This window comes from Pollicipes pollicipes, unplaced genomic scaffold (assembly GCF_011947565.3).
Source record: "Pollicipes pollicipes isolate AB1234 unplaced genomic scaffold, Ppol_2.1 Scaffold_3447;HRSCAF=4054_pilon_pilon_pilon, whole genome shotgun sequence".
Lineage (NCBI taxonomy): Eukaryota > Metazoa > Arthropoda > Thecostraca > Pollicipedomorpha > Pollicipedidae > Pollicipes > Pollicipes pollicipes.
This window is the reverse complement of record NW_023596297.1, coordinates 1,785,477-1,810,340: the sequence shown is the minus strand read 5'-3', so window position 1 is coordinate 1,810,340 and position 24,864 is coordinate 1,785,477. Positions and strand designations below refer to the sequence as shown.

Genomic DNA, 24,864 nt, shown 5'->3' with positions numbered 1-24,864 from the left:
TGCTGCCACTGGCAGCGCGCTGCCAGGCCAGGTAGCATTGGGTGGGCTCCCAATATTCAGCAGTGGGTAGTTAATGGCGGTGATGAGTGGTAGCGGGTAGAAACTTGATGCGTTCAGCCGCGGGTCCCATGTCGGCTGTGATGGCGGGCGTAGGATGTCGCACACTGCAGGCTGCACATAACCTAGTGGCTCTGATAGCATACCTGAATATGCTTTCGACTGTTTTGTCATTTTATCAGGAATTCCCCATCATTCCAGTTTTGTTAAAATGTTTTCTCTTATGCACATAAGCGAAGCATGACTCAGTGCACATTGACGCAATCCTTGTTCCTGTCTGATGTTTTGGATACGGTGTGTTTATGTTGGCACATTTAGTTTGGGTTTGCGTGTGCTTGTTTACATCATTCAGAAGTTCATGGATACTCTCTGGCTATTTTTAGGAGTTCACCTCAAACGGTTTGCATGGAGTGCATATTTTGCGAAAAAAAGAAAGCTTGCGAAGCAAAGCTTGTTTCACGTAGCCTGAGTCCACCACCCAAGTATTGTCGGCCTAATTCATCGGATAGTTTCGCCTCTGGCGTCTCTGTCAGACGGGAGTTCGGATGTTCCACCCGCCGGGCAGTGACTAACGCGGTCGCCCCGGGCCGGGCTGACCGTCTGTCGCCAGCGGACGTGCCGGTCGGACCAAGCGACTCGCTCGCTCCGGCCTCGTGCTCAGGGCCGCCGCATTACGAGTCCGAGCTGGAGTCCTCTGAACGGCTGAGGCGAGTTGATCAAGGGCATTCAACATTTGAACGGTGGAGGATATTCTTGAAATATTACGCATGCAGCCTCATCAGATGAGATGGGACAACATGCGTAATATTTGTTAGTGGCATCTGGAGTACAAACCTTGGAAGATTAAACAGTTATGGATGAAATGTCATGAGCGCTGCGAGGTTACTTTTTCCAAGCTTTGACTACATGCTACTCGTGCCGTGCCGCTGTCTGTTGGTCTTGGCTGTCACATTTGCCTTGATTAGAATATCATTGAATTTGCAAAGCCATGCTGTGTGCACTATGCAGGTTCGGGTATTGTAGCGTGCGCAGTCTCTGGCACGTGGCTGGTGCTCCCTGTGCGCTGGGTGGCGCACGTCGAGCCTCGACAAGTGGCCACCTAAAGTCCCGTGACTCCCCCATACAAAACTCCACCGCGACTCAGTATGTCACTCTTGTGAGGCTCAGCAGGAGGCGTTGGGTCAGTGAGGCTCATCGTCCCCGCTGGCGGGTCATGTCCATTGCCTTTGCCTTCGTGCGCTGAACGAAGTTTGTTTCGCTCCCTCCCGTTGAGACAAGCAGACAGCCGATGTGGGCGATATCGGTACTGGGGACACGGGCTGGCTGCGGCGACGGCGACGACGGCGACGACGGCCGACCCCGACAACGCACTCCGCCCGGCCGTCGGACCGCCTCGGTGACCCTGCCGCGCGGGGTCAGGCCGAGGGTGACGGTGTCTCGGGCGCGCCGACGCCCAGCGGGAGGTCGATGTCTGCCCGCCCCGCCAGCGAGGATGACTGATGTCGGCTGGAAGTGCAGCGGACGTGACGCGTCAGGGAGCCGCCACGCCGTGTCCGGACGCGCCGCCGCCACGCCACGCCGCGTTGTGACAGGTGCCGTCGCGTGCTGTCCGTGGTGGGCGCAGCGCGGCGGTGACAGTGGTGTGTGCGGAGCGTGGTGTCGGGGGCCCCACGCGGATGGCGGGCGCGGTGCCGGGCCACCGCGGAATGGACGCTCTGGGACGCACCGCGTGAGAACGGCGGCTCGGTGGTGCTGTGGTGTGCTTGATTTGTAATGGGTTAATGAGCCTTGTCACTGGATTTTGAGATGCGTGATTTTACAGCAGATGCGGTCGCAATACATGAAGTGCCGTTGTGGCATTTTGTCGGCGGTGTGTTGGCGGAAAGAGCTGCACGACTATGCGGTGCACTGAAGTTTGTACCATCCGCTGATTGGCCTTTCCACAACATCAATTCCTTTGTCTCGGGAGAACCCAGAGTACGTTGCCTCCCTTGTTGGATCTGGAAAACAGCAATAACCGCTTACCACACGTTTTCCTTCTTTTGACTAGGAAACATCCACACCCTAGCTCAAGTTGGTGGTGTTGGGAGGCTGAGTTTACTTCAAAGTTGACTGGGTGTCCGAACTGACTGGTGGTCGGACTGGCACTGCTTCCGACAAATTCTCGCTGGGATATCGTCCGTGAAATCTGAAATTGCACGTTGAGACATGCGAACAACACCAGCTGTCTTCAATCCCTGTTAAGAGAGAAATGCGCTTCATCAAAACCATTTTATCTGGCTTACATACCTGCTCCCCTCGTCTCTACCGTATTCTAAGGGTCTTCTCCGCTGCTTTCTTGCGTACACAAGAGGTTTCGAAACACACTACGGTGAGCGAAAACTGTAATGATCAATGGCCTGGTTACCTCCACTTAGGCGGCGACAGATGTCATGTATGTTCGCATCACTCTTGCACCACCCGTTCCGAGTGCTTATTATTTACGTGCCGGCGAATGATCTCGTTTGTCAACCGCCGAAAGGTCACTCAGCTGCGGATTGGCCCTCATTGTCTGTGTGAGAACAAGGTCCGGGCAGAGGCTGGTAGGCGCAGCATCGCATGGCGTCTGGTCCTGGAGGCTGCTTAATGGTGGCTAACGACGTACCTGGCTGCGGCGGAGAAAACAGCGCATTAACAGTCGTCATGGATGATTGTTCCGAAACGATCAACTCCGGCTCGTTCGTCGCTCAAACGGACTTTAACCACGGATGGTTTTGCCCGTGGTAGTAACACGGTATACAGAAGGTGGTGTGGCGGAATGAATAACGTAATGACCGCAGTTGGTGTGCTGCTCAGCGCCTATTTCAAGCGATTTGTGGTTAATTACTGTGTATGGACTTGTGAACAGCCCTGTAGACCGTAATTCCGTAGGCAATGCCGGTAGATGAACTGGTCGGAAAGCCGCCTTATTCCCACACGCATGTCGCCAAGGCTGTTTCGGACCAGCCGGTTTGGATAATTTCGAACAACTCGTATATCAGCACAACAAATCCCGTGAACCATATGCAAATAAACTATCAGCGTCTCCTGTCGGCACGGGGTTACACTCAGATGCTCATTAGAAAATAATCTTGCCCTGGGAGTAAAATTATACGAATATACTTCAATTACCTCGCATGACTACCGTGGGGAGGTCGAAACATTCGTAGTTCGCTGCATAGGATATCGTATGCAGTGCTTTACGCGTATTAACTGGACGCCAAGCAATTATGCCAGTTGAATGTGCGGTAACGGTTGGCAAGATAGGCATAAGTTCTGGCCCGTTTGTACGGCTGCCAGGAGACATCGTTGAGGCCGTACCATCACCAGCAGCCCCAGCCGGCTGTGATGACCGCTACGGGAACCCCGCATCCTTGAGGGTCGTTGAAGCGCCCGGTCGCGACAGCCTCGATTCCGGCTGACTTCTAACCAGCCAGTGTCCTCCCTGGCTCGCTCGCCGGTGCCGGCCCGGCGCGTGACACCGTCGTCCGCGCCGTCACCGGTCGGGATCGATCCAGGTCGGGCTGCCTGCGGGCAGACGGCGGCGAGCGGCCAGCGCGGCGGGCCGGCGGCGCTGCCCAGGCCGAGTCAGTCGGCCGCCGGACCCGGCTGGGGAGCACGCGGCGGCGGCGAGACACGGCGCTGCCGCTGGCTGGTGTCCCGGGACCGGAGGCGTCCCGAGAGCCCGACGTGAGTTAGAGGTGGGTTGTCGAACGGTCATCCTGGGACCTGGGCGTTTGTATGTGGATGGCATGTTATGCATATTTGATTGTTTTTGTTATTTTGCGTGAAATATTATTGGCTCAGCCGCTTTTTTATTCAAACGTGTGAATGTTGTCATCGATAATCTTTACGTTGCTCCCATGCATTCGTTGTTGGCATAGTCGATCCTGTACGACTGACTGCATCATCGTTTTCATTGCGATGGCTTGTATAATATATATATATATATATATATATATATATATATATATAAAGTGCCTCACTGACCTTGCTTAAACCCGTTTAGAAACGGTGGTGTCTAAATGCGGAGTGCCCAGATCGCAGAACGCATGTGGTCATCATCATGCTAGCATTATGTGGTCATGTCAATCACGGAAACTTTCGGCAGCGAGGTGAGCGTGGGACGTCATTGAGTTCTGCACTACCTTTCGAGCCAGGTGGCGCGTGATTTAGGAAGTTACGGCAATCGAGTATCAACAAACGAAATACCCCATCTTTCATAGGTCGCGGGTAGTACCCTTTTTGCTGAGGTCATGACTATCACAGTTCGTATTCAGGCATCCGACAATATGCATCTGTCCTAGGAATACGTTCGCGAGAATTTTCCTGCGGCTATGTTTGCTCTGATGAGCACTGATAAGACTCTAACGTATGAGTAAATAAGGTCACGGAAGCTCGATCTTTGTCAAATGCACCCAGTGAAGGAGGTTTTTCGAAAATACTTTTTAGACTTCATTACGGTTTTAACAAACTTTATAGTCACGCGATTTTATCGGTTTGACTCACATCATACAGTATTGTTCGTATCGTTGCTGTACCGTCGTTAGTTCTGGTGACAATGGGGCGGAGTCTGCGCTCACTGGGGCGCGATGACACAGGTTACACCCAGGAACACCGTCGGCATGAGAACCTGCGCGATGTCACAGGTTACACCCACTCATGGAACACCGTCGGCATGTAAGTCAGTGTGTCACTGTGTCAACATAAATACGATGTCAGTTTTGTGCCGCTACGACACAGTCCTATACATAAGGACGGGTCCTTAATGCACTACTTCTACCGCGTTAACCGAGATTGATCCAGCAAAGTCGCTCGCATCAATGTTCATTGACAACAATGTGCTGTGGTTTTACGTGAGCTATCCGGTGGCCCTCACAAGACTGCTGGGCATCAACATTGATTTAAGTGTGGAAAATGTCATGCTTAGTTGCATCTCCATCCAATTCGAGATTAAAACAAAATGCGGTTTGCTCAATAAACCACCAAGCTGTTTGCAGACTAGCACAGACGTCAGAAAGGTCCTAACAGACGATCCACAACCAACAGCGGCACCATGCTGTGTTGTGTTATATTGCATTAAACAATAAAAAACAAGCCCGTCCAAATTTGTGGCTTTCCTTGAGCTCGAGTGGACATCATGAAGAAGTTCGCAGGAAAACACGCAGGGCACTCATGCAAACACAAGTGCATTCGGCATAGCAAAACAAATAGATGCATCTTGCCTTGGCGCATAATAATCACAGTGCGTCTGGCACATATCTTGTTTAAGTCCTACCTTGAAGGCTCGTAGTGAACGACCTCTATAATCTGCAGTATGCCTTTACTGCAATCCCGTCGACCCAAGTAGTCCCTGATCGTGTGCTTCAAGCGCACGCCACCCCACCAGGCCTACAGGATGTTTGTTTTGATCAGCTCCACCGATTGCCTGGCAGCCCATGGTACGCAACAGCTTAGTAATTAGGTACAAGCAACAAAGAGAGCCGTAAAGCGCGGTGGAAAATAACCATCCAGTCACCTGGGACTAGTTGGTATGCACGCTGTGAATGCCGATAACGCCGCGTAGTTTTCCGGGGCTCCCTTTCACTTACCCGCCCCACATTCTACATTCGAGTGTCGCTCGGAGCGGATGGGTAGGCAGCTGCACTCTGCCCGGCACGCTCTCACTCTCCTGCGAGTCATGTCAGCTACGCCTCACTCTCCAATCATGCCAAAGCGCGTCCTTGTCAAAGCGTCTGTTTCAGCCACAGTAGTGAATGCGGGATGATGTGCTGGTAATGCCCCCGCCGTTGCTGCTGCTCTGGCTTAGACATACAACGACGGCTTTACACGCTTGCTCATGTAGAATATGCCGCGATGTGTTACTGTATTCAGCGACGCGCTGTTTCCGTCTGCCATTCGGTACATTCAACCCGCCAGGTGAGGCAAGCCCGTCGCTTGGGACCGGCCACCGTCGAGCCCCTCATTACAGTTCGTAAAGCAGGGGTCAAGGAGCGTCGGCGAAGGTGTTTGTTAAGTCTTTTCTCGAGACGGCTAGTAATCACAGCCCCGCTGGACGGGTGAAATTAATCGATGCCTGGCCTCTGGCTATGCGCTGGGAACCTATCGCTCTTCCAGCTTGAGCAAGTACTTGGAGTACAGCACAGTGTGTGTAACCACAGCGAAGCGGCGTGCTAGAGCATGTCCGCCACATGAATGAAGTTTTATGACGGACAGCGCTGTAATATCGGTGCAGACGCTTCTCACACGTGTGAACGCACGTGGCTCAATCCGTGCGTTGTTTCGTGGACATGAGGTTCTGGACCCGTATTCACGGCATACTGCTCGACAGTGCACCGGCGCGGTTGAAAGCAAAAACGGGGTAAAATTAGTTACCTCGCGTTACATCGTGTGATGGACTCCCACCCCGAAAAAGAGACACGCACTCAGCCTGGCCGAGCCGACAGACGACGTCTTCAGAAGCGAGCGTGCCTCCACGCAACCGCGAGATGGGCCGGGCGTCGTCGGACCCATCAAGTCTGAACATGCCGCGCCACGTTCGTCTGGACATGCCGCGCCACGCCGCCGTCGATGGCCAGCCGCCGACCTCCTTGGGCCGGTGAACCCAGAGTCGATGAGCGGCGACGCGTTCCGACACAAGTGGGGCGGCGACGGCATCGACCACGCCGGCCTGTGCATCGACCCCGGCTCGCGCCACCCACCCGGACGGGGTCCGAGGCGGTTAAAAGCCCGAGGGGACCACTGCAGTCTGCGCCGGGACCCCGGCCCGCACCGCCCACCCGGACGGGGTCCGAGGCGGTTAAACCCCCGAGGGGACCACGGCAGTCTGCGCCGGGGGGCCTGGCCAGCGCCGCCCACCCGGACGAGGTCCGAGGCGGTAAAACGTCTGAGGGGACCACTGCAGTCTGCGTCGGGGGCCTGGCCAGCGCCGCCCACCCAGGCGGGGTCCGAGGCGGTTGAACGCCGGAGGGTGTCGCGCAGTCTCCGCCGGTCCCATCTGCTGTGCAGACTAAGTTCGAGGCGGTTGGGCACCGAAGGGCAGCCGCCGCAGCCGTCCTCAGCAGCGGGTGCCGTCCTCACCTCTCTGCCCAGGCGGAAGCCGAGGCGGGCCGGGGCGCCCGTCCAGACAGCTGCGCAAGAGTGCGGGTCGTCCCACTCTGAGGCACTCACTGGACCCGCATCATCCTACTCGCCCACCCGGACGGGATCCCACCTAAATGGGATCCAGCATCCCACCCACTCGGACGGGATCGCACCTGAATGAGATCTGGGATCCCATCCACCCGGACGTCATCCCACCTGAATGGGATCCGGGATCCCGCCCGCCCGGACGAGATCTGAGCCGTTAAGCTTGGAGGTGGGGTGAACTGCAGCACCGACTCCACTCATTCCGGATCCCATCGACGGGGAACCCAGAGACGACAAACCCCCACGGACGCGCCCACGACGGTCGGGGTTAGTTCCGCCGCCGGGCTGCGCGTGACGCGCGTCCGACCGAGGTCTACTGAACTCCCGGTCAGAGCTTTGACACCCGGTAGCGTCTCATCACGGCTGTGTGTTTCGGCAGGACGGCGGCCATGGTGCGCGGCACGTGGACGCCAACCCGCCCGCGCGGACCAATCGCTGCCGAGTTCCAGACGCCCGGGCCCGGCTGCGCCAACCTGCCTTCCACGCTGGGTACGCTCGGGCGTCACGGCGACGCGGCTCAGTGAGCAGGGCTCAGTGCGTCCCCGCCGACTCTGGAGAAGCGATAGAGCTCGTGGTCGGCGAGGCACGCACGGTCACGCGTGTCCCGGGCTGGCTGGGCAGCATTGCGTGGGCCACTGGCTGGTTTGAAGGAACCTCGCGTGTGGGGCGGGTGTGTCCAACAGAATCACACGAGGGCTGGGCGCGCGCGGCGCAGCTGAAGGCCCGCCAGTTCGGCGTTGCGGAGGTAAAGATATCCGGAGCCTACTTCGCGCAGGTAGCATAGGTACCATTCAACAAGTTTGCTGCAGCGCTGGTGGGAAAACTAAGGCGTGAAGTCCGGCCGGACCAGCTGGCTTACGGTCAGGTGGCTTGGGGGGGGGGGGGGGGCGAAACTAGTGTCACATGTGCCGTAAGCGAAAACGGCGCCTCGTATTTCTGAAGCGGAGAGAATCTGAATGATGCTCGTCAGACTGCCCACAACTTATCAGTGATACATGAAGGACCTCTATTTTAATGATGGAAGATCACCTTGATTTTGATGACTGGTCAAATTCCCGAGAGTCAAAAGCTGATCGAAGCTATCAGCTGCCATTGTCGTGTGGAGCGGGCCTCGTTACCGGCGCACTACCTGCTGCTCTGGTCAGGCCGCGAATCGCCCGCCTTCACCATCGCCAGCCGACACGAGGTGCGCAGTCTGAACCCGAGTCCGGCGCCCAACGAGTACAACACCCGCCAGCTGACCAACAAAGGTACGTCACGCGACGCCGGGCGGCCGACCGGCGCGCAGCTGACCCGGCGGACGCCGCTCGATGGCGCCCCGACGCGGAGGCCGACTGGCCGGCCGGGCGTCATGAGATAGCGAATGGTGATGCGGGACGGCGTTGGGGCGGGCGTCAGTAAAAACACGCCGGCCATGAACGGAGACCAATTGCCCGTCAGCACGGACAGGCATGCGCCGACCGGCTGTTGCGAAAGAGACGCAAGCGACAGCTTGACGGCCAGCGTCGCGTGCTGAGACGTGGCGTGTGGCAGCTTCGTCCGATTAGAAGCACTTGTTGAAACGGTTGCTGGTGTGCACTATCACCGCCACACTACTGCACTGTTAAACCTGATACGCGACCTCAGTTCTCACCATGACGCCCCGTGATGCACACCTCATCTGCAGTGGTTAGCACCCCTGCCGACGCTGCGCGGCACTACCCTGCGTACCGTCCCGTCCCGTCCGCTGAAGTGGCCCCGTTGCCCGCAGGCAAGGACGTGACCCCCGCGCGGAGCATGGCCGGTCGGGCGCGGGTGCGTCGGCCCGAGGTGACCCCAGCGCCCGGAGAGTACCGGGTGGACACGCACGCGCTGGCCGCCAGCTCGCCCCGCTACAGCTTCGGTCAGCGGCTCGACTCGAAGAAGGCCACCGGTGTGCCAGGTCAGGCAGCCGGGACATGTGACCTGAGGGGTCAGCTGTGTGACCTGGTGTGTGGCAGTGGTGATGGGCTGAACTCTCGGACGCTCTATAGGCACGATTGTGTAGCATCCGGACTTGTCTTTCGTGCGAACTTTCCGGGCAGCTATAAGACATTTGCCGAAGGAATTTGTGGGTTCCAGCTTTGCCAGTTGGGCTCATTGGGCAGCAGTGAGGCAGGATTGCTCCCTGTGCTCGTAGACTTCTCTAATCGCCTCCTTTTGAATACCTGATCGCGAGCCCGGTCCTCTTATCATCTGGTCTGCTGTTTCGTAATAGTAGACAAGTGAGACCACTCTCCACACAGTTTCGGCGTATGGCCGGGGCGCCCTGTCTGTCCCTTGTCCCCCGCATGTCAGATGGATGATCCAACTGCTATCTCTCCAGTGCCGTCACTGCTGCTGGAGGTGCCCGAACCCCTTTTAATAATCACCGATGCATTCGCAGTGATCCAGACGGCGCGGAATATATGCTGCCGACGTCATTCATGACGTCATACCCCATAGATTCTGCGCCGTTTGGTGTCCGTGGCAACCCAGACGACAGACATTCGACATGACGCCAGATAGATTCTTTGCCAGGCGCACAGAATCTCTTCCTGCGACTCGACCGGAATAAGACAGAAATGGTGCGACAGGTTCAATTATAAACAGGCCAATTTGCGTGCTCAGGACCGACAACGAGTGATGACAATTTATTTTTTACGTGACAAAGAGCATAATTTGCAGTTCCCATTCTTGGCGCTCAAAGTACCTGCACCCAAAATCTTGTGTCTGCACGCGCAGCCATTATCACGACCGGTTACGAAGATGTAAAAAAACGAGCCGCACTGCGAACATGCCAGGGAAAGATTCTATGTGACCCCACTTATAATAGAACATTTTTGGTGTGTTGCGAATGCACCCTATGTATATATATATATATATATATATATATATATATATATATATATATATATATGTTGTCACGTATAAAACACATTTTCATCACTCGTGATCGGTTCTGAGCGCGCAAATTGGCCTGTTTATAATTGAACCTGTCGCGCCATCTCTGTCTTATTCCGATCAAGTCGCAGGAAGAGTCTTCGCGTCTGGCAAATATTCTATGTGACGTCATGCAGAATGCCTGTCGTCTGGGTTGCCGCGAACAACAAATGGCACGGAATCTATGGGTAAAATGTACATATATATATATATATATATATATATATATATATATATATATATATGTATAATATATGCTGCCAAGGCATTTGCGATGCATTCCCAGCACAACATGGCAAATCAAAATTCTTGCTCGCATTTTGTTCTTCTAAGTGACGCCCCTGCTTCTGTTCAACAACGCCCACTGAGACGCCAGCGACATCCCCGTTTCTCTCTCCCCCAGCGCCCAACTCGTACACGGTGCGCGAGCTGCTGGGCGACGCGCCGCGCTTCACGATCCAGGGCCGGGGGCGCGAGCCGACCGATGAGCGGGCGGCGTTCCCGGCGCCGGGCCAGTACGAGTCGGGCCGGACGGCGGCGCTGCAGCCGCGCAGTCCGGCCTTCTCGCTGCGCCAGCGCACCGTGCCGCCGTCTGACCACACGCAGAAGCCGGGCCCGGCCGCCTACCGGCTGCACGACACGGTCAGTGGGGCCGGCGGAGGGGCACGGGTAGGTGCAGCGGAGCGGGGGGGGGGGGGGGATGACCCCATGCGCGGCCTGCGAGACAGTCAGCGTATGCCGAGGACTGCACGCCTGCAGGCTGCAGGGCAAGGTTGGATTGGTGTAGCCGCGCCAGACTACTTATGGCGATACGATCTTGATGAAGGTCTTGACAGGGAAGTTCGAAAATATGGGTGTTGCGGAGTGGGTGTAGCATGCTATCTACTCATGTCACGTGTTTCTGCCATGCCACTCACGTCGGTCACGTGCTTGGCTGCCATTTAGGCCGCTTCCGAAATGAGCCATAAAATGGCCTTATGGGAGATACCATTCTGGGACTTGGAGCTGACCAGCAGACGTGCCTGGAGCCCCCAAAACTCCAGGATCTGATCCCAAGATCTCACTGACATCGAATCCTATGGGATCCCGGGTCTACCCATAGGATTCATGCGTATGTGTGCTGGACAGCCGTGTGCGTCGATGTTTAGTACGCAAACGGCAGCATTGCCCTAGCCGTTCGTCTCCAGCACGTCTTTAAACCGACATGAATTCACAAACACACGGTGAGTAAAGTTGAACAAAAGCAGGCGTATGGTGCTGAAACCCCACTTGCAACCCAACTGTTGCGCGCTGCTACGACCCACATCGTATGATGACATTCGCGGCGCATGTGTGGCGCAATGCGCGCAGTTGGACCCACCTAAACTCGGCAGCGAACGCCTCATCCCCGCCATCGTTCCAGGTGGTGAGGAGACGGGAGCCGCAGTTCACATTCGGCCTGAAGCACTCGCCGTACCTGGGCAAGTTCAGCTCCGCCTCGAACGACGACATTCCCTCCCGCAACTAGCGCCCCGTCGCTGCGCCGCGGTGCTGAGCTCGCAGCCCGCAACATCACGGCGACCGCAGCGACGCGCCGGTCCACGTGTCTCGACGCCGTCCGACACATTCGAATGTGATATCCCCTACTGCCGCGGCGGTGGTCTCAGACCTCCGCCACCGTCTACATTAATGGATGAGGTTTCCCTCGCCGTGTTACGGACCGATGGTCACTCGTCTGGTGGTCTGCAGAGGTGGCTTACACTGCAGTTTAGCGTCAGCGGAAACGCTCCGTGATCACAGTAACACTGATGTCACTGAGAGTAAGGGCTGTTGCCTTTCGGCTTGGGTAAAACTATGCGCTGCACTTTGCTGAGTGACGTCAATACTCCTCCACGCTTGGCAATACAGAACACTCGTACTTCTATATACGCTTGGTTCTTTGATGATTTGACAAATACGCTGTGGCACGCTCCCCATCCAGACCTCGAAGTGCAGTCAGTAGCTAGGACCCCACGCTTCATTACCTGGCGTCGCCCGGCTTCCAGCCTGTCTGCGAACCATGCGTACATAGCCGGCAGCAAACCTTTCCCTTCAACTTGTTTTCCTTCCAATCTTTCCCTCGAATGCTCCGTCCACGCATAACGCACTCGCAGTCTTCGCATCTCAGCGAACAGCATTGTCTTTGTTAATACATCTTGCAGGCACGTCGTACTACAGACACCGTTTCGACACGCACCACACGTTAGTTCCGGTGAGCGTTGTTCCACGGAGACCTAAAGCTATGGCACGCTTCAGAGACGATTAAATACCCGCCCGTAAACGGCAGCAACAGCACAAGCCATTCGCCCAGCTGCTGGGGCGCACACCGCGCACACATTCCGTGGAGCCGCGACAGCTCGCCGGAAAAACAACCGGCGACAAACCGCCGGCGAAATGCATTGGGAGGAATTCGCGGGACCTGCGCCGCTACCGCCGCCCATCACAGGACACCGCCACAGTGGCGCGGCGCGACGGCACGCTGGCGTCGCGCGCCGTCGCACGGCGTTGGGGTGAGCCATCGCTCCGGCAGCCGGCTCAGTCCAGGTCCGCACGGGCGGGCACCCCGCCGCAACGGTGTAGCGACACGATCCGCCGAGGCGTCAGGACGCACGCTAGTGGAAGACCATGCCGCAGTGGGGACGGCGGCGTAGTGCGGCGTCCCCCGCGTTTGTACGGGTTATCTCCACGCTCCCACGGCTGTCCAAGCGAGCGCTAACCCATCCGGAGGTCAGTGACGTCACACGAGACCGTCTGGTCAGGAATGAGACGGTGCGAGACGCCCCACTAGGGGCACGAACGAATCAGTCCAGAACCCTTCCACCAGGGCAGCTTGTGACAATGACGTCAGAACTGACCGAAACCTAAACCCAGTGGTGGGAAGTAAAGACCGGCTTCCTTGTTGCTGTCTCGGTTCCATCGCGTTGCGTTCTCCTCGATGGTATTTTTCATCCGAGCACCACCAACCACTGATCAGCACTAGGACGTCGTCACCTCATCCACAGTCGTCTATCACACGTCGCATTCTTTGACGCTGCAGCTGAATCAGTTCAGCATTTGACACTCAGCGCCTTCATTGACGCCACAGAAGCTTGGCGAGCTGCTGGGAGCACTAGCCGCATTCAGAGGTCACTTACGGCACGCTGTGCTGGGATCGATGGCATTCCATCGGTGCGGACCGCGACTGACGGACCCGCCGCCGTCAGCGGGCGCTGGCCCTCCAAATCAGTGACGTTACAACAGTCCAGACTGAGGCTGGGACGGACTGCTGTCCCCGTCGGCTCAATGACGTCACAGCAGTCCGACCGTGACTGGAACGGGTTGCCTCCGCCGTCGGATCAGCTACGTCACAGCAGTCCGGACTGGGACGAGGTGCTGGCGCCGGCAGCCCAGTGACATCACAGCGGTCCGGACTGGGACTGACTGCTTTCGCCGTCGGATCGGCGACATCACAGCAGTCCGGACTGGGACTGGGACGGGGTGCTGGCGCCGTCGGAGCGGGCGCCGGCCCTCTGCTCCAGCCGCTCCGTGTAGAAGCCGTTGAAGTCGAGCCTGGAGCGGACGAGGCGCGGTGAGGCAACCACCCGCCGGTTTCGGACAGGCCTCGGCACGACTGGCAGCGGGCCGTCGCGACCCCAGCCGACTGTACAGCCCGCACAAAACCTTCGAACCACAGTGCTGCAGCATAGCGCGTGGCGAGGTGATGACCACAGAGTTCATCGGATGCGTTGTCGGACGGGGCCTTCAGGCGCGCTGACCCCTGAGGTCATCTTGCGTCCACAGCTCATCATGCATGATGCGCGGACACGTGAAAAGACGCATCAGTTATAAAACTGGCATAAAGCAAACGCCCCACACAGCAAGGTGGCTCAAAGCTCGGTCGAGGGGCCGCGTACCTGTACAGGATGCTGATGAGCTTGGCGTTGTAGTTCTCGCGGCCAAAGTCGGAGATGCTGTCCAGCAGGGTGATCAGCACGCCGGTGAACTGAGCGTCCATCTCGGCCACGCGGCTCTCGAAGGTGCCGCTCTCGGAGGCGTCACGCGGCTCGGGAGACTGCCGACGGCGACAGAGCTCGTCACCGGTCCCGCAGGGGATAGAGGGCGGGGGAGCGGGGGCCGCGGGCCGGCTCGACAGGCGGCCGCCGCGGGAGCGCACTGTGCTGGCCGCGCCGGCCGGCTGCGAGCACTGCCAGCGCCGGTCCACGTGGGGTCGTTAGCCACGGACGCCCTGAGCATGGCTGCAGGCGCGGCGGCCGAGGTCCGGGCGCCGGCTGACAGTGGACAGCGGAGACGCCAGCCGAGTGCTCCGTCTCAGACGGCGCGGACACGCGCGTGGTGCCGATGGCGACGGCCGGCGCTGGCGCCGGTACACCCCGCACACGCACATTGTCTGCCACGCGCGCGCGACCGATACAGCGAACCACTGCCCCCCCCTGGCTGCGGGCGCACGCGTGCAGCGCCCACCGCCCTCAGCCCGGCCCCACACCCGCCTGCGGTGCGGTGCTGACCCGCCGATCCTGCGACGATGGGCGCCCGAGCCCCGCACGCACACAGGTCGGCCCGTGCCGGCCATACCGCGCGCCATGAATATGCAGCGCGCGTGCGTGCGGACATGGCCACCCGGCCCCGGACCCACAGCTGCGCGGTGCAGACGGCAGGCGCAGGGGAGCATGCGAGGATGTTCAGCCGGCCGGAAAACCCACGGACGGATGAGCAGCGCGACGGAATGGCTTGCGACAGTGAGAGGGTGGAGGGAGAAGCAGGTACCGCAAGCGGGAGTGATGAGCATACGTAAATCAGACTGAAATTCGTGAATAATGCAGAGGCATCGTTGCACAAGAAACGACGTTAATGCAGTTAAAAGGGACCCCAGCAACCGTCCATCATTCAGCATGATGTTAAAGAATCGCTCGTGAGAAACAGATAGATAATAACTTAACGAATGAGCACGTTTTCTCAACACGCGCGACCGTTTCATTGCAACTGTACAAAAGCGTGCACGATCAGCCGAAACAGCATCCAAACTACCGCGCTAACACGTTAACGATAGCTCGGTCACTCATCAAAGCCCTGTAGCTAGCTTGGAAAAGGCGGCTTACCATGCGGTGCTTGCATACGCCCAAATACATCAACACCTGCATACCAGCATACGCATCCGTCCCTACGCACAGATCATCAAGCACCTGGCCGTTCCTACGCGGCCGGAGCCTGACCACCGCGCTTGCGGACCGGTCGAGGTACAGTCCGATCCGCACCTCAGTGAGGACACTCCTGCACGTCTTGTCGTCATTCCCTCGAAAAAACAACCATGCCGCAGCGCCACACACGGCGTCCAGGCAGGGCGCGGGCTGCCGCCGGAGCGGCCGGCTCAGCCGGCTGGTGGCAGCTAACGACGGCCGTGCTGCTGGCCGCCGCAGGCCTCATGCTCTGGGTCTGCGGTGGCCGGCGGTGGGGGCACGCACCGCACGCGGGCATCCATTCCCGACTCTCCACGCACGCAGGACAATATACAGGGCCGCGCGGGCAGGCTGGCTACTCAACGTGCAGCAGGGTCAACACGGATCTGACGCGCTCGGACCGGCTTCAGGTCCAACCCGCGGCGCTCAGCGGGTGGGAGCCGAGGCGCGCCCCTCAGGCTGGCAGCACGTCTGATCACGTGACGTCACTGGGGCGCGTCCACCGCGGCTCTCGGGGCGCCCGCTCACAGCCGCCGGCGTTCCGACCGGGCGGGCATGCGCCGGTCGGCGGCGGCGGCGGCGGCGGCGGCAGCCGACTCACCGCACTGCCGGGGAGCCGTTCGGCCGACGGGGCGCGCGCCGCCGGCCCGGCCAGCATGCTGCTCAGCTCGGCGTCCACATAGTGCCGGCGGGCGCGCTGCGTCGCCAGACAGCGCTCAGACGGCGGCGCCGCACAGACCCCCCCCCCTCCCCCCACACACACACACTCCCTCGACACATCGTGGCCGGCTTGTGCTGATCCACGGCCACGGAACGCCGCAGTGTCACTCGCCAGCGGCGACACGACATGGAGGAGCGGGATCAAGGCACGCGCGTCACGCGGTGCAGCACGCACGCAAAAGCACCTCAGAAACTCCGGGCCGCCATCACCCGGGAGTTTTGGCAGCACACACTCGGCCCACACACGCCTCATCGCCATCTCCACAACGCCTGGAGTCGAGCCAGGGGTGTGTACACCACACAACACCTCCCCGTCACGACCTGACGAACCCGCCCGATCCGCACCGGAGCTGCGGCGGGCGCGACGGGTGAGCTACAGCCCGGCAGCGCCGCGACCGTGGCCGACCACCGATCCCGCCCGTGGCCCAGCACACCCCCGCCCACCGCCGCCGGCGGGGCCGGGGAGAGGACGTCACCGCCTCTCCAGTCGCCTCACCTGCAGGAAGCGGACGAAGGCGACGCAGACGGCCAGCAGCCGGGAGACGGTGCGCAGCAGCTCCGGCCGCGTCAGCATGCAGTCGCGCATGCAGCCGTTCAGCAGATCCGTGTGCAGCATCAGCACCTCGTCCACGTTGGTCACCTGCGGCCAGGGCGGCGACGGTCAGCTCCAGCGGACGGCACACGGCGGCAGCGCAGCCAGGGAGATGTCCGGTCGGGTCGGGTCTTGGCGAGGTGCCGACGATAGCCCGTCTGCACTGATTCTACACTGAATTGGTCCTTGTATGCTGACTGTTCGAGGCTGACTTGTTCGAGGTCACCGACTTAAACGGGCGGAAGGTGACATTTCAGGCTGACAAGTCAGCCGGTTACACCCTAATGAAGTATCTACACTAGAGATAAGACAACATGAAAGCAAGATAGTTTTTGGTCGTAATTTCATAGTTTCTGTCACAAGTAGCCAGACACGTTGCAAAAATGGAAACGAAAACTGATTTAGCGTGCACGCAAAGAATGGAGGAAAGCAAACATGAAGACCGTTTCGAAAACTAAGAAAAGGCGCCTACGAAATGGAAACATCAGAGATGAGCAGCAGAGCATCAGGCCAGCCCACGGCACCAGAGCAGCAGAACGTCCAGCAGGACGTCAGGCCAGCCCACGGCACCAGAGCAGCAGAACACCAGGCCAGCCCACGGCACCACAACAGCGGGACGTCCGACCAGCCCACGGCACCAGAGCATCAGGACGTCAGACCAGCCCACGGCACCAGAGCAGCAGAACATCGGGGCAGCCCACGGCACCAGAGCAGCAGAACACCAGGCCAGCCCACGGCACCAGAACAGCAGAACGTCAGGCCAGCCCACGGCACCAGAACAACAGGACGTCAGTCCAGCCCACGGCGCCAGCCGTCACCATGCGGACACACCTTTGTCGCCGTGTGAGCCTCACCTGCTGCATCTTGGCGATGAACACCTGCCAGCCGGGCTCCAGCACCTCGCTGGTCATGTAATAGAGCAGGTTCTGCACCGAGGTGAGCATGCGCTGGCGCAGGGCGAAGGCCGGCGCGTAGCCGCGGTCGCCGCCCGCCCCGAACTGCTTCACCACCTTGTTGGAGAGCCAGAGCCTGCGGCGGTGCGTGACCGCGTCAGCCGCAGACGGCGGGGAGATGTCTGGGCCGCGCGCGCAGGGGCGACGCCAGGATGTGACGGCGGGGTGGTGGCGGTGAGCCATGCCAAGCATGCCAAGAGCAACACGGTGGAACTAAAGACGCCCCTGCTGCGGCGCGCCCATCCAGACAAGTGGCGCCCTTCGTTCATAGTCAAAGGACCTGACACTCCACAGCAATGGCACCACACAAATACTTGACATCTGGCCCATCGCCCGCAATCACGCACATCCCACACCACGCCCACTACGCTCCACCTTCACACCCCCTCATCACAAGCCCCGCAGCTGCCACTGCGCGCAGGACGACGCGCCACGCTTCGCGCCTCTCCCCCTGCGCTCCCTCCCACACATCCCGTCCCTGGCGACTGACTGGCACAGCTGGCGCTCGACGTGCTTGCAGTAGAAGAGGTGGCGGAAGATCATCTGGTAGCAGGCGAGCGCCTTGCGGTTGAGCACCAGCGAGACGGGCCAGGTGACGGCGCTGCCGAAGGTGAACGCCTCCAGGCCGCTGATGGTCAGCCGCTCAGCCGGCGCCCAGTGCTCTGCCGCAGGGGAAGGGGGTGTACCACGACGGGGCAGCTGCAGAGCGCGAGGGCGGGCGGAACGAGAGGAAAGGTGGGGCACAGATGTTACGTGTAGTGGGGCGAGTGGAAGGCTGGGTCTGAGTGGCATCCCTTGAAATGAGACGGAATGAAAATAGCAGTCTCGGAAAAGAATGAACAGAGCAGTCTTCTGCCTCACAATTTAGCTCCATGCACATGCAGCCATCTGCAAAGGAACCACTTATCGACGCGAGCAGGTTGCTTAACAGTCTCGTCTTAACAAACACACTAAAACAAAACCGAAACGGCGTGCCAGGAGGATTCACGAAGCATGAAGTGCCACCTGCCTCGAAGACTGACCACCAAAACACGGCAGGCTCCACCACGCCATTTCCAATCATTATGACTGTCCAGCCGTCTGCGTTGACGAGCGCCGTCGCGCGGTTGTTACCTTTCTCCTCGTACGTCTCGATGGAGAGGATCTTCATCATCTGCGTCATGAGGTCGTAGCCGAGCAGCTCGGGCCGCAGGTCGTCCTTGTACGGGTCCGAGTTGGCCTGCCGAGGTGCGCAGCGCCAGGTCTGCGGGCGGCGGCCAGGTCAGCAGCCAAAGCGCCGCCGCCTCCGAACGAGGCGGTAAGCACGAGCGAAACGTCCCGTGGCGCTCGTGCGCGACCGGCCAGCACCAAGACAGGTGGCAACGTGACGTGTCTGAATAACCGCGAAACTCATTGATCGATATCGAGGGTCACGGAGTAGAAATAAGTAAATCTTTACGAGTAGAAAGGGACGCCACGCTGCCGACCCAGACCCGACCCTAAGAAACCGATCTCAGAGCCATAAAGACCCAACATACTGCACAGACGCGAGACAGAATGTGTGTACAACGCAGCTATCCTGTGACGAAAAAGGTCACTGGGCCATCAGGTGAGATCAGCTTTGACTGTCGTCAGAGCGAACGGTGCTCAGAACGGTCCGTCATTACCCAGCAGGTTCTCCAGCCGCGTGGGGACAATGTCGTTGATGTTCTTCTGCAGCTCCGGCTCACACAGGTCCATGAACTGCACCACAAAGTCGCCCTGGTCCATCAGGTAGTAGTGCTTCACGGACCTGGAAGCAGAGTGCCATCACGTCAGCTCACTGTGCTCTGACCGTGCCTAAAACCCGTCTATTCCAACGTGCAGACGCTTTCGAACAAGCATCACGCAAACTGTCGGCAGAACCCCTTCAAACCATGCTGTGCAAAACAACAGCATTCTTCTAATACGCTGATGGATGGCCAACTTCACACGATAAACGCGAGCCCATTGGCAGCCAGAGCACCGCAGACACCAGCCGTCACGCGCCAGACGAAGCTGCTAAATACCCAGGGCGCTAAAATCACGCCGCCACGCACCAGCGGCCGGGACCGTTCTCCGGTCCCCCGGTCTCTAGCCCCACCGGTGGGTCACCAGCGTACCCGCGCCCGCGCCCGCGCCCGCGCCCGCGTCCGGCTCCCCGGCACTGACCTCAGGCGGCCCATCAGGTCCTTGTCCTCCATGAGCAGGCGCAGCAGCGTCTTGCTCGAGTACGCGTAGGCGCAGTCGATGGCGTTCACATAGTGCTTCTCGCGCGGCGAGTACACCAGACTGGGCGCCACTGGACAGCGCAAGCTCTCGTCTGCCCCGCGGCGAGACACAGCCGTCAATACGGGGAACGGCGCAGGCTCTCGTCTGCCGCGCGCCGGGACACAGCCGTCAACACGGGGAACGGCGCAGGCTCTCGTCTGCCGCGCGCCGGAACACAACCGTCAACACGGGGAACGGCGCAGGCTCTCGTCTGCCGCGCACGACGACACAGCCGTCAATACGGAGAACGGCGCAGGCTCTAGTCTGCCGCGTGCCGGGACACAGCCGTCAATACGGGGAACGGCGCAAGCTCTCGTCTGCCGCGCGCCGGGACACAGCCGTCAACAGGGGGAACGGCGCAGGCTCTCGTCTGCCGCGCACGAGGACACAGCCGTGACACAAGGGGGCCGCGCCGGCGCACGCGTGGCAGTCCTGCGGGCTGGGGTTGTGGTCTGCGAGTTTGCATGCACCATTCTTAGCGGGCACGGTACTCAAGCCTCCAAAGGTTGCAGAGTTTTTCCTTTTTTTCAAACACTGCAAGGCCGTTAGTATGAGCTTAAAAGTGGTGACTATTCATGAATTTCGTCACTCTGTCCACGCATCTGAAATCCATTTAGAACAACTGACAGCCCCATCAGAACGATCTTGGATACTGATTAACGCAGCCATTTTGACAACGGTCGTGGGACGTTATCAAATGTTGATCCGTTCAAACGCATGCACTTCGACGCCAGGCTCTAGCCTGATCACGGTGGGCAGTAGCATGCCATGCTCTCGTCTGTTCTCCTCAGAACACAACGAATGCACCCAAGCCAACCGATTCGGCGGTCATGCCCACACCGCCACCACCGGAGCGTCAGATGCTGCACATCGTCGCTGGCAGCCCAGCGCCAGCCGGTTCCCCACCTCGGGCGGCACGCCGCGCCGCGTCCCGCTCCCCCACCGGAACCGGCACGCCGCACCCGCTCCTCTACCCACGTCAGTTGGCACACCGCGCCAACAGTGCCTGCCCCACCTCGGCCGACACGCCGCGCCCACCCCGCCCCCTGACCTCAGCCGGCACGCCGCCCCCACCGGCGCCTGCCCCGCCGCCGACCTCACCGCACTGCCGGATGACGTTCAGGTATTTGCCGGTGCGCAGCAGCCGGTCGGCCACCTTGGCCAGGAAGGTGGGGATCTTCTGCGGCGCGATCGTGTACCGCTTCTCCCAGTAGTCGTCGCTGTAGTCGACGTTCAGCTGCTCGCCGCCCGACACCTCGTTGTCCTCCACCAGAAACTGAGCGCGGGGGGGGGAGGGCGGTCATGGTCGTGGATCTCGTGACGATGAACACGACACGCTGGGGTGCTGTCCGCCGCCACGCTTACGCCAGCACGTTGTCAGTTTGGAAACTGGAGTTGGCTCGCACCGGTACATAACATCCAAGTCTGGATCTCGAGGCCCTTGATGAAAACCACCATGAACGTCGAAAACACCGCTGTCACAAAACCATAGTGGTCGCCATGCTATAAACACCAGACGCTACAAAAGAACGCCAGAAAGTACGTTGCAACAAACACATCGCCCCACGGCTTACGCACAGACACCGCGCAGAGCGTTCGACACGTCAGTGCCATGGGTGCCAGACGGCGAGCGGGCGCCGCGCGCGCCCTCCAGCGGCGGACCTCACCTCGCGGTGCGGGTCGGAGATGGTGCCCTTGTAGATCCAGTTCTCCAAGATCTTCATGTAGGGCACGGCGGCCGCCTGAACGAGGTGCAGACACAGCTGCTGCGTGCGCTCGTCGCCCGTCAGGCAGCGCTCGTGCAGCAGACTCAGGATCTGGCCGCTCTGCAGACCGTGCTGCGCGCAGACGGACACAGCGGACGCTACAGAAGCGCATACCCACAGATTGTCGAGCTCAACTCCGAAACCCCCGACACTGCTGGTGAGCGTCTCTGCACGCCCCTGCCCGGCGCTCTACCCCAGGAGAGCGGGGCCCAGCCCAGGGAGGCGCCGCGCGCCGTGACCGGGCCGGCCAGGTCGTCTCGCGCACCTGGTACACAGTGTCGGTGACGTCAGCTAGTATCTCCATGGTGCGCAGGCTGGGCTGCAGGTAGAACCAGAGCCGCTGCGCTGTGAGCTCACCCGCCCGCTGCTGCGTCTCCAGCTGGGCGATCAGCACCTGCGGACGAGCGCAGGACAGGGTCGGCCGGCGGCCTCTAGCCCGAGGGTCACGACGCGAGGCAAGCTGGTCGCTGGGGCGCGGCGGCTGGTGCGGTGTGCCTCCCGCGCGCGATAAACCTTCCCTCCACGACCTGCTAGAAAAGCCGTGCTCCTGAGCGGCGCGATTTAACACTCGATTGAGACTGCGAGACGGCGGGTGCAGGTGCAATCCACGAGCCAGGTGCTCCAACACATCCAGGCTGCACAGAAAGCAACCTGATCAGCAGTGCGCACGGCGAACGTAACACCACGTTCGCATCACACGGTTTGCGACGTGCGTGAGCCACGCGTGTGAGCACGAGCGTCCAGCCCAGACGCGGCGACGCGCCACTCCCGACGGCCGCGCCGTACCAGGTAGTTCTTGATGTGGCTGCGCACGGCGGCGCCCAGCGCCTGCACCACCTGGCCGGGCGCGAACGTCGTCTCCTCGACGAACGCCATCACGCTGGCGAAGTGGCCGAACAGCGGGCTGATCTGGCGCACGGTCTCCTGAAGCGCCGGGTCTGCGGCGGCGGCGGCGGAGGTGAGACGGGGAGACGGCTCGGCAGGGGAGGTGAGACGGGGAGACGGCTCGGCGGGGGAGGTGAGACGGGGAGACGGCTCGGCAGGGAGGTGAGACGGGGAAACGGCTCGGCGGGGGAAGTGAGACGGGAGACGGCTCGGCGGAGTAGGTGAGACGGGCAAACGACTCGGTGGGGGAGGTGAGACGGGAGACGGCTCGGCGGAGTAGGTGAGACGGGCAAACGACTCGGTGGGGGAGGTGAGACGGGAGACGGCTCGGCGGGGAGGTGAGACCGGGAGACGGCTCGGCAAGGGAGGTGAGACGGGAAGGCTGCTCGGCAAAGGAGGTGAGACGGGGGACGGCTCGGCGGGGGAGGTGAGACGGGAGACGGCTCGGCGGAGTAGGTGAGACGGGCAAACGACTCGGTGGGGGAGATGAGACGGGAGACGGCTCGGCGGGGAGGTGAGACCGGGAGACGGCTCGGCAAGGGAGGTGAGACGGGAAGGCTGCTCGGCAAAGGAGGTGAGACGGGGAGACGGCTCGGTGGGGGAGGTGAGACGGGCAGACGGCTCGGCGGGGAGGGAGGAGGGTGAGACGGGAGGCGGCTCGGCGAGGGAGGTAAGACGGGAAGACGGGGAGGCAGAGAGGCTGGGGGTGAGACGGGGAGACGGGGAGGCGGGGGAGGTGAGGCCGGAAGGCAGCTTGGCAGGAAAGAGGATGTATGCCGTGCTCACAAGCCGGGGAGTAGTTATGACAGATGAGGCTGCTGATTTGATGGTGTGGCCTTTATGGCGCATCGAATGCTCATTCAGATCGTGGGGTTGTTATCTTCGAACAACTGGTACGTTACTGCCTTTCAACCAAGGACCGCTTCATGCACGCGAGACGAACCACACGTCGCTACATAGGGCGCATCGCCATAGCCCCACAAAACCTTTGCTGGATAAAACCAAACGTACCCACCAAACACACATGGACACCGGAGCAGACCGAGCGCCCGCCAAAGAGTGCAAACACAGCAAGTCTCGCATGACATTGCCGCCCGGGCACCGCCTCCACTGGCAAACGTTTCGGCGAGGCCGGGCGGCGGCGACGACCCCACGCTCGCACCTCCACCCCGGCCCTCCGTGCCGACGGCGCTCGCCTACCTATCGTGTCGTCGATGCGGCAGTCTCCGTGCGACACGGTGACGTACTCGCCGTCGATGGCCGACAGGCAGAACAGCACGTCCTCGATCACGGTGGCCTCCTGGGTGGTGACGGGCAGGTCACCTGAGGACAGGCGGCCCTTGTCAGCGAACGGACCCAGCACAAGGCCGGCGGCGTCCGGCGCGGCGGCCGGGGCGGCGGGCCGTCCGCCGGCAGGACACTAACCATCGCCGGGGTCGGTGCAGCCGCTGCTGAGCTCGTGAGGGACCTAGCGGACGCGTTCAGACGTTTCCGGACATAGGCAACGCAGTGCGACTAGAGAAAAACCTTTCGCAGAAGTAACACGCGCAACTTACTCGTGTCACGAGAATTACGAGAAATGGGTCCGCAAGCAAAGCCCCAAAATGCGACACACAACGTGAAAGCATGAATCTCTGAACCATCGTATGAAACACGAGGCATGCACGAAATGCCACTTAAAACCAAGTTGAAACAAACTTGAGCCAGGCTCGACGGAGCAGCAGGAGAGCCATACACAGGGCGTACCGCGGCCCACTCCGCGCCGCTGTAAACAGCCGCGGCAGGCGGCGCCGGTACCAGCGCTGCCGATGCGTACCGAGCGGCGCGAGCGCGGGCCCGAGTCGGGGCGGCGGCTCGCCGGCCGTGACCAGACCGCGGGTCATGTACGGCCGCTCGCTGAGCCAGTCTGGCAGCGGCGGCGGCGGCGGCTGCCGCGGCCCGGCCGACTGCTGCAGCCGCGCCGCCAGCGAGGCGGCCGGCGGCGCCTCGCGCTCCGGCGGGCCCACCACACGCTGCAGCGCCTCCTTCAGCTGTCGACCGCGCACACGCTCAGTGCAGGTCAGGCATGTCACTGGTCAGCTGGAGGTCATGCGGGCTAAACGTCAGCCGACGCCGCATGGTCAGTGAGGCCATATGGAATCCTAAGGCACAGGTCACCAGTCTGCTGACGCGACAGAGCGACACAGGTAACGCAGGTCGCAGGTCCGTTGTGGTAATGCAACAGAACAATCACGGTCCCGGTGACTACAGTCAGCCACACCTCCGCCCCGTGGCCACACCTGACC

The 24,864-nt window shown here is 60.2% G+C and overlaps 2 protein-coding genes across 5 annotated transcripts; one reads left to right on the top strand and one right to left on the bottom strand.

The window, feature by feature from the left end:
• Positions 1-3,670: 3,670 nt before the first annotated feature.
• Positions 3,671-12,108, top strand: LOC119091966 (outer dense fiber protein 3). Of its 4 annotated transcripts, none has more exons than XM_037214905.1 (7): positions 3,671-3,765; positions 4,677-4,755; positions 7,643-7,752; positions 8,409-8,513; positions 9,014-9,184; positions 10,607-10,845; positions 11,606-12,108. In XM_037214905.1, coding segments are annotated over exons 2-7 (732 nt in total). In that variant the 5' UTR covers positions 3,671-3,765; positions 4,677-4,753; the 3' UTR covers positions 11,711-12,108. The 4 variants fall into 4 exon arrangements, with proteins under 4 accessions (XP_037070800.1, XP_037070799.1, XP_037070801.1 ...); XM_037214904.1 differs by having other exon boundaries at positions 3,680-3,776; XM_037214906.1 differs by lacking the exon at positions 4,677-4,755 and having other exon boundaries at positions 3,680-3,776.
• Positions 12,109-12,329: 221 nt separating this feature from the next.
• On the bottom strand, positions 12,330-24,467 carry LOC119091965 (gamma-tubulin complex component 2-like). The gene is given in 16 exon segments (XM_037214903.1): positions 12,330-13,770; positions 14,115-14,272; positions 15,997-16,092; positions 16,612-16,755; positions 17,562-17,736; positions 18,151-18,322; positions 18,774-18,879; positions 18,881-18,903; positions 19,307-19,431; positions 19,830-19,980; positions 21,030-21,204; positions 21,596-21,766; positions 21,960-22,088; positions 22,481-22,632; positions 23,780-23,902; positions 24,396-24,467. Coding segments are annotated over 16 exon segments (2,070 nt in total). The 5' UTR covers positions 24,463-24,467; the 3' UTR covers positions 12,330-13,667.
• Positions 24,468-24,864: the final 397 nt, after the last annotated feature.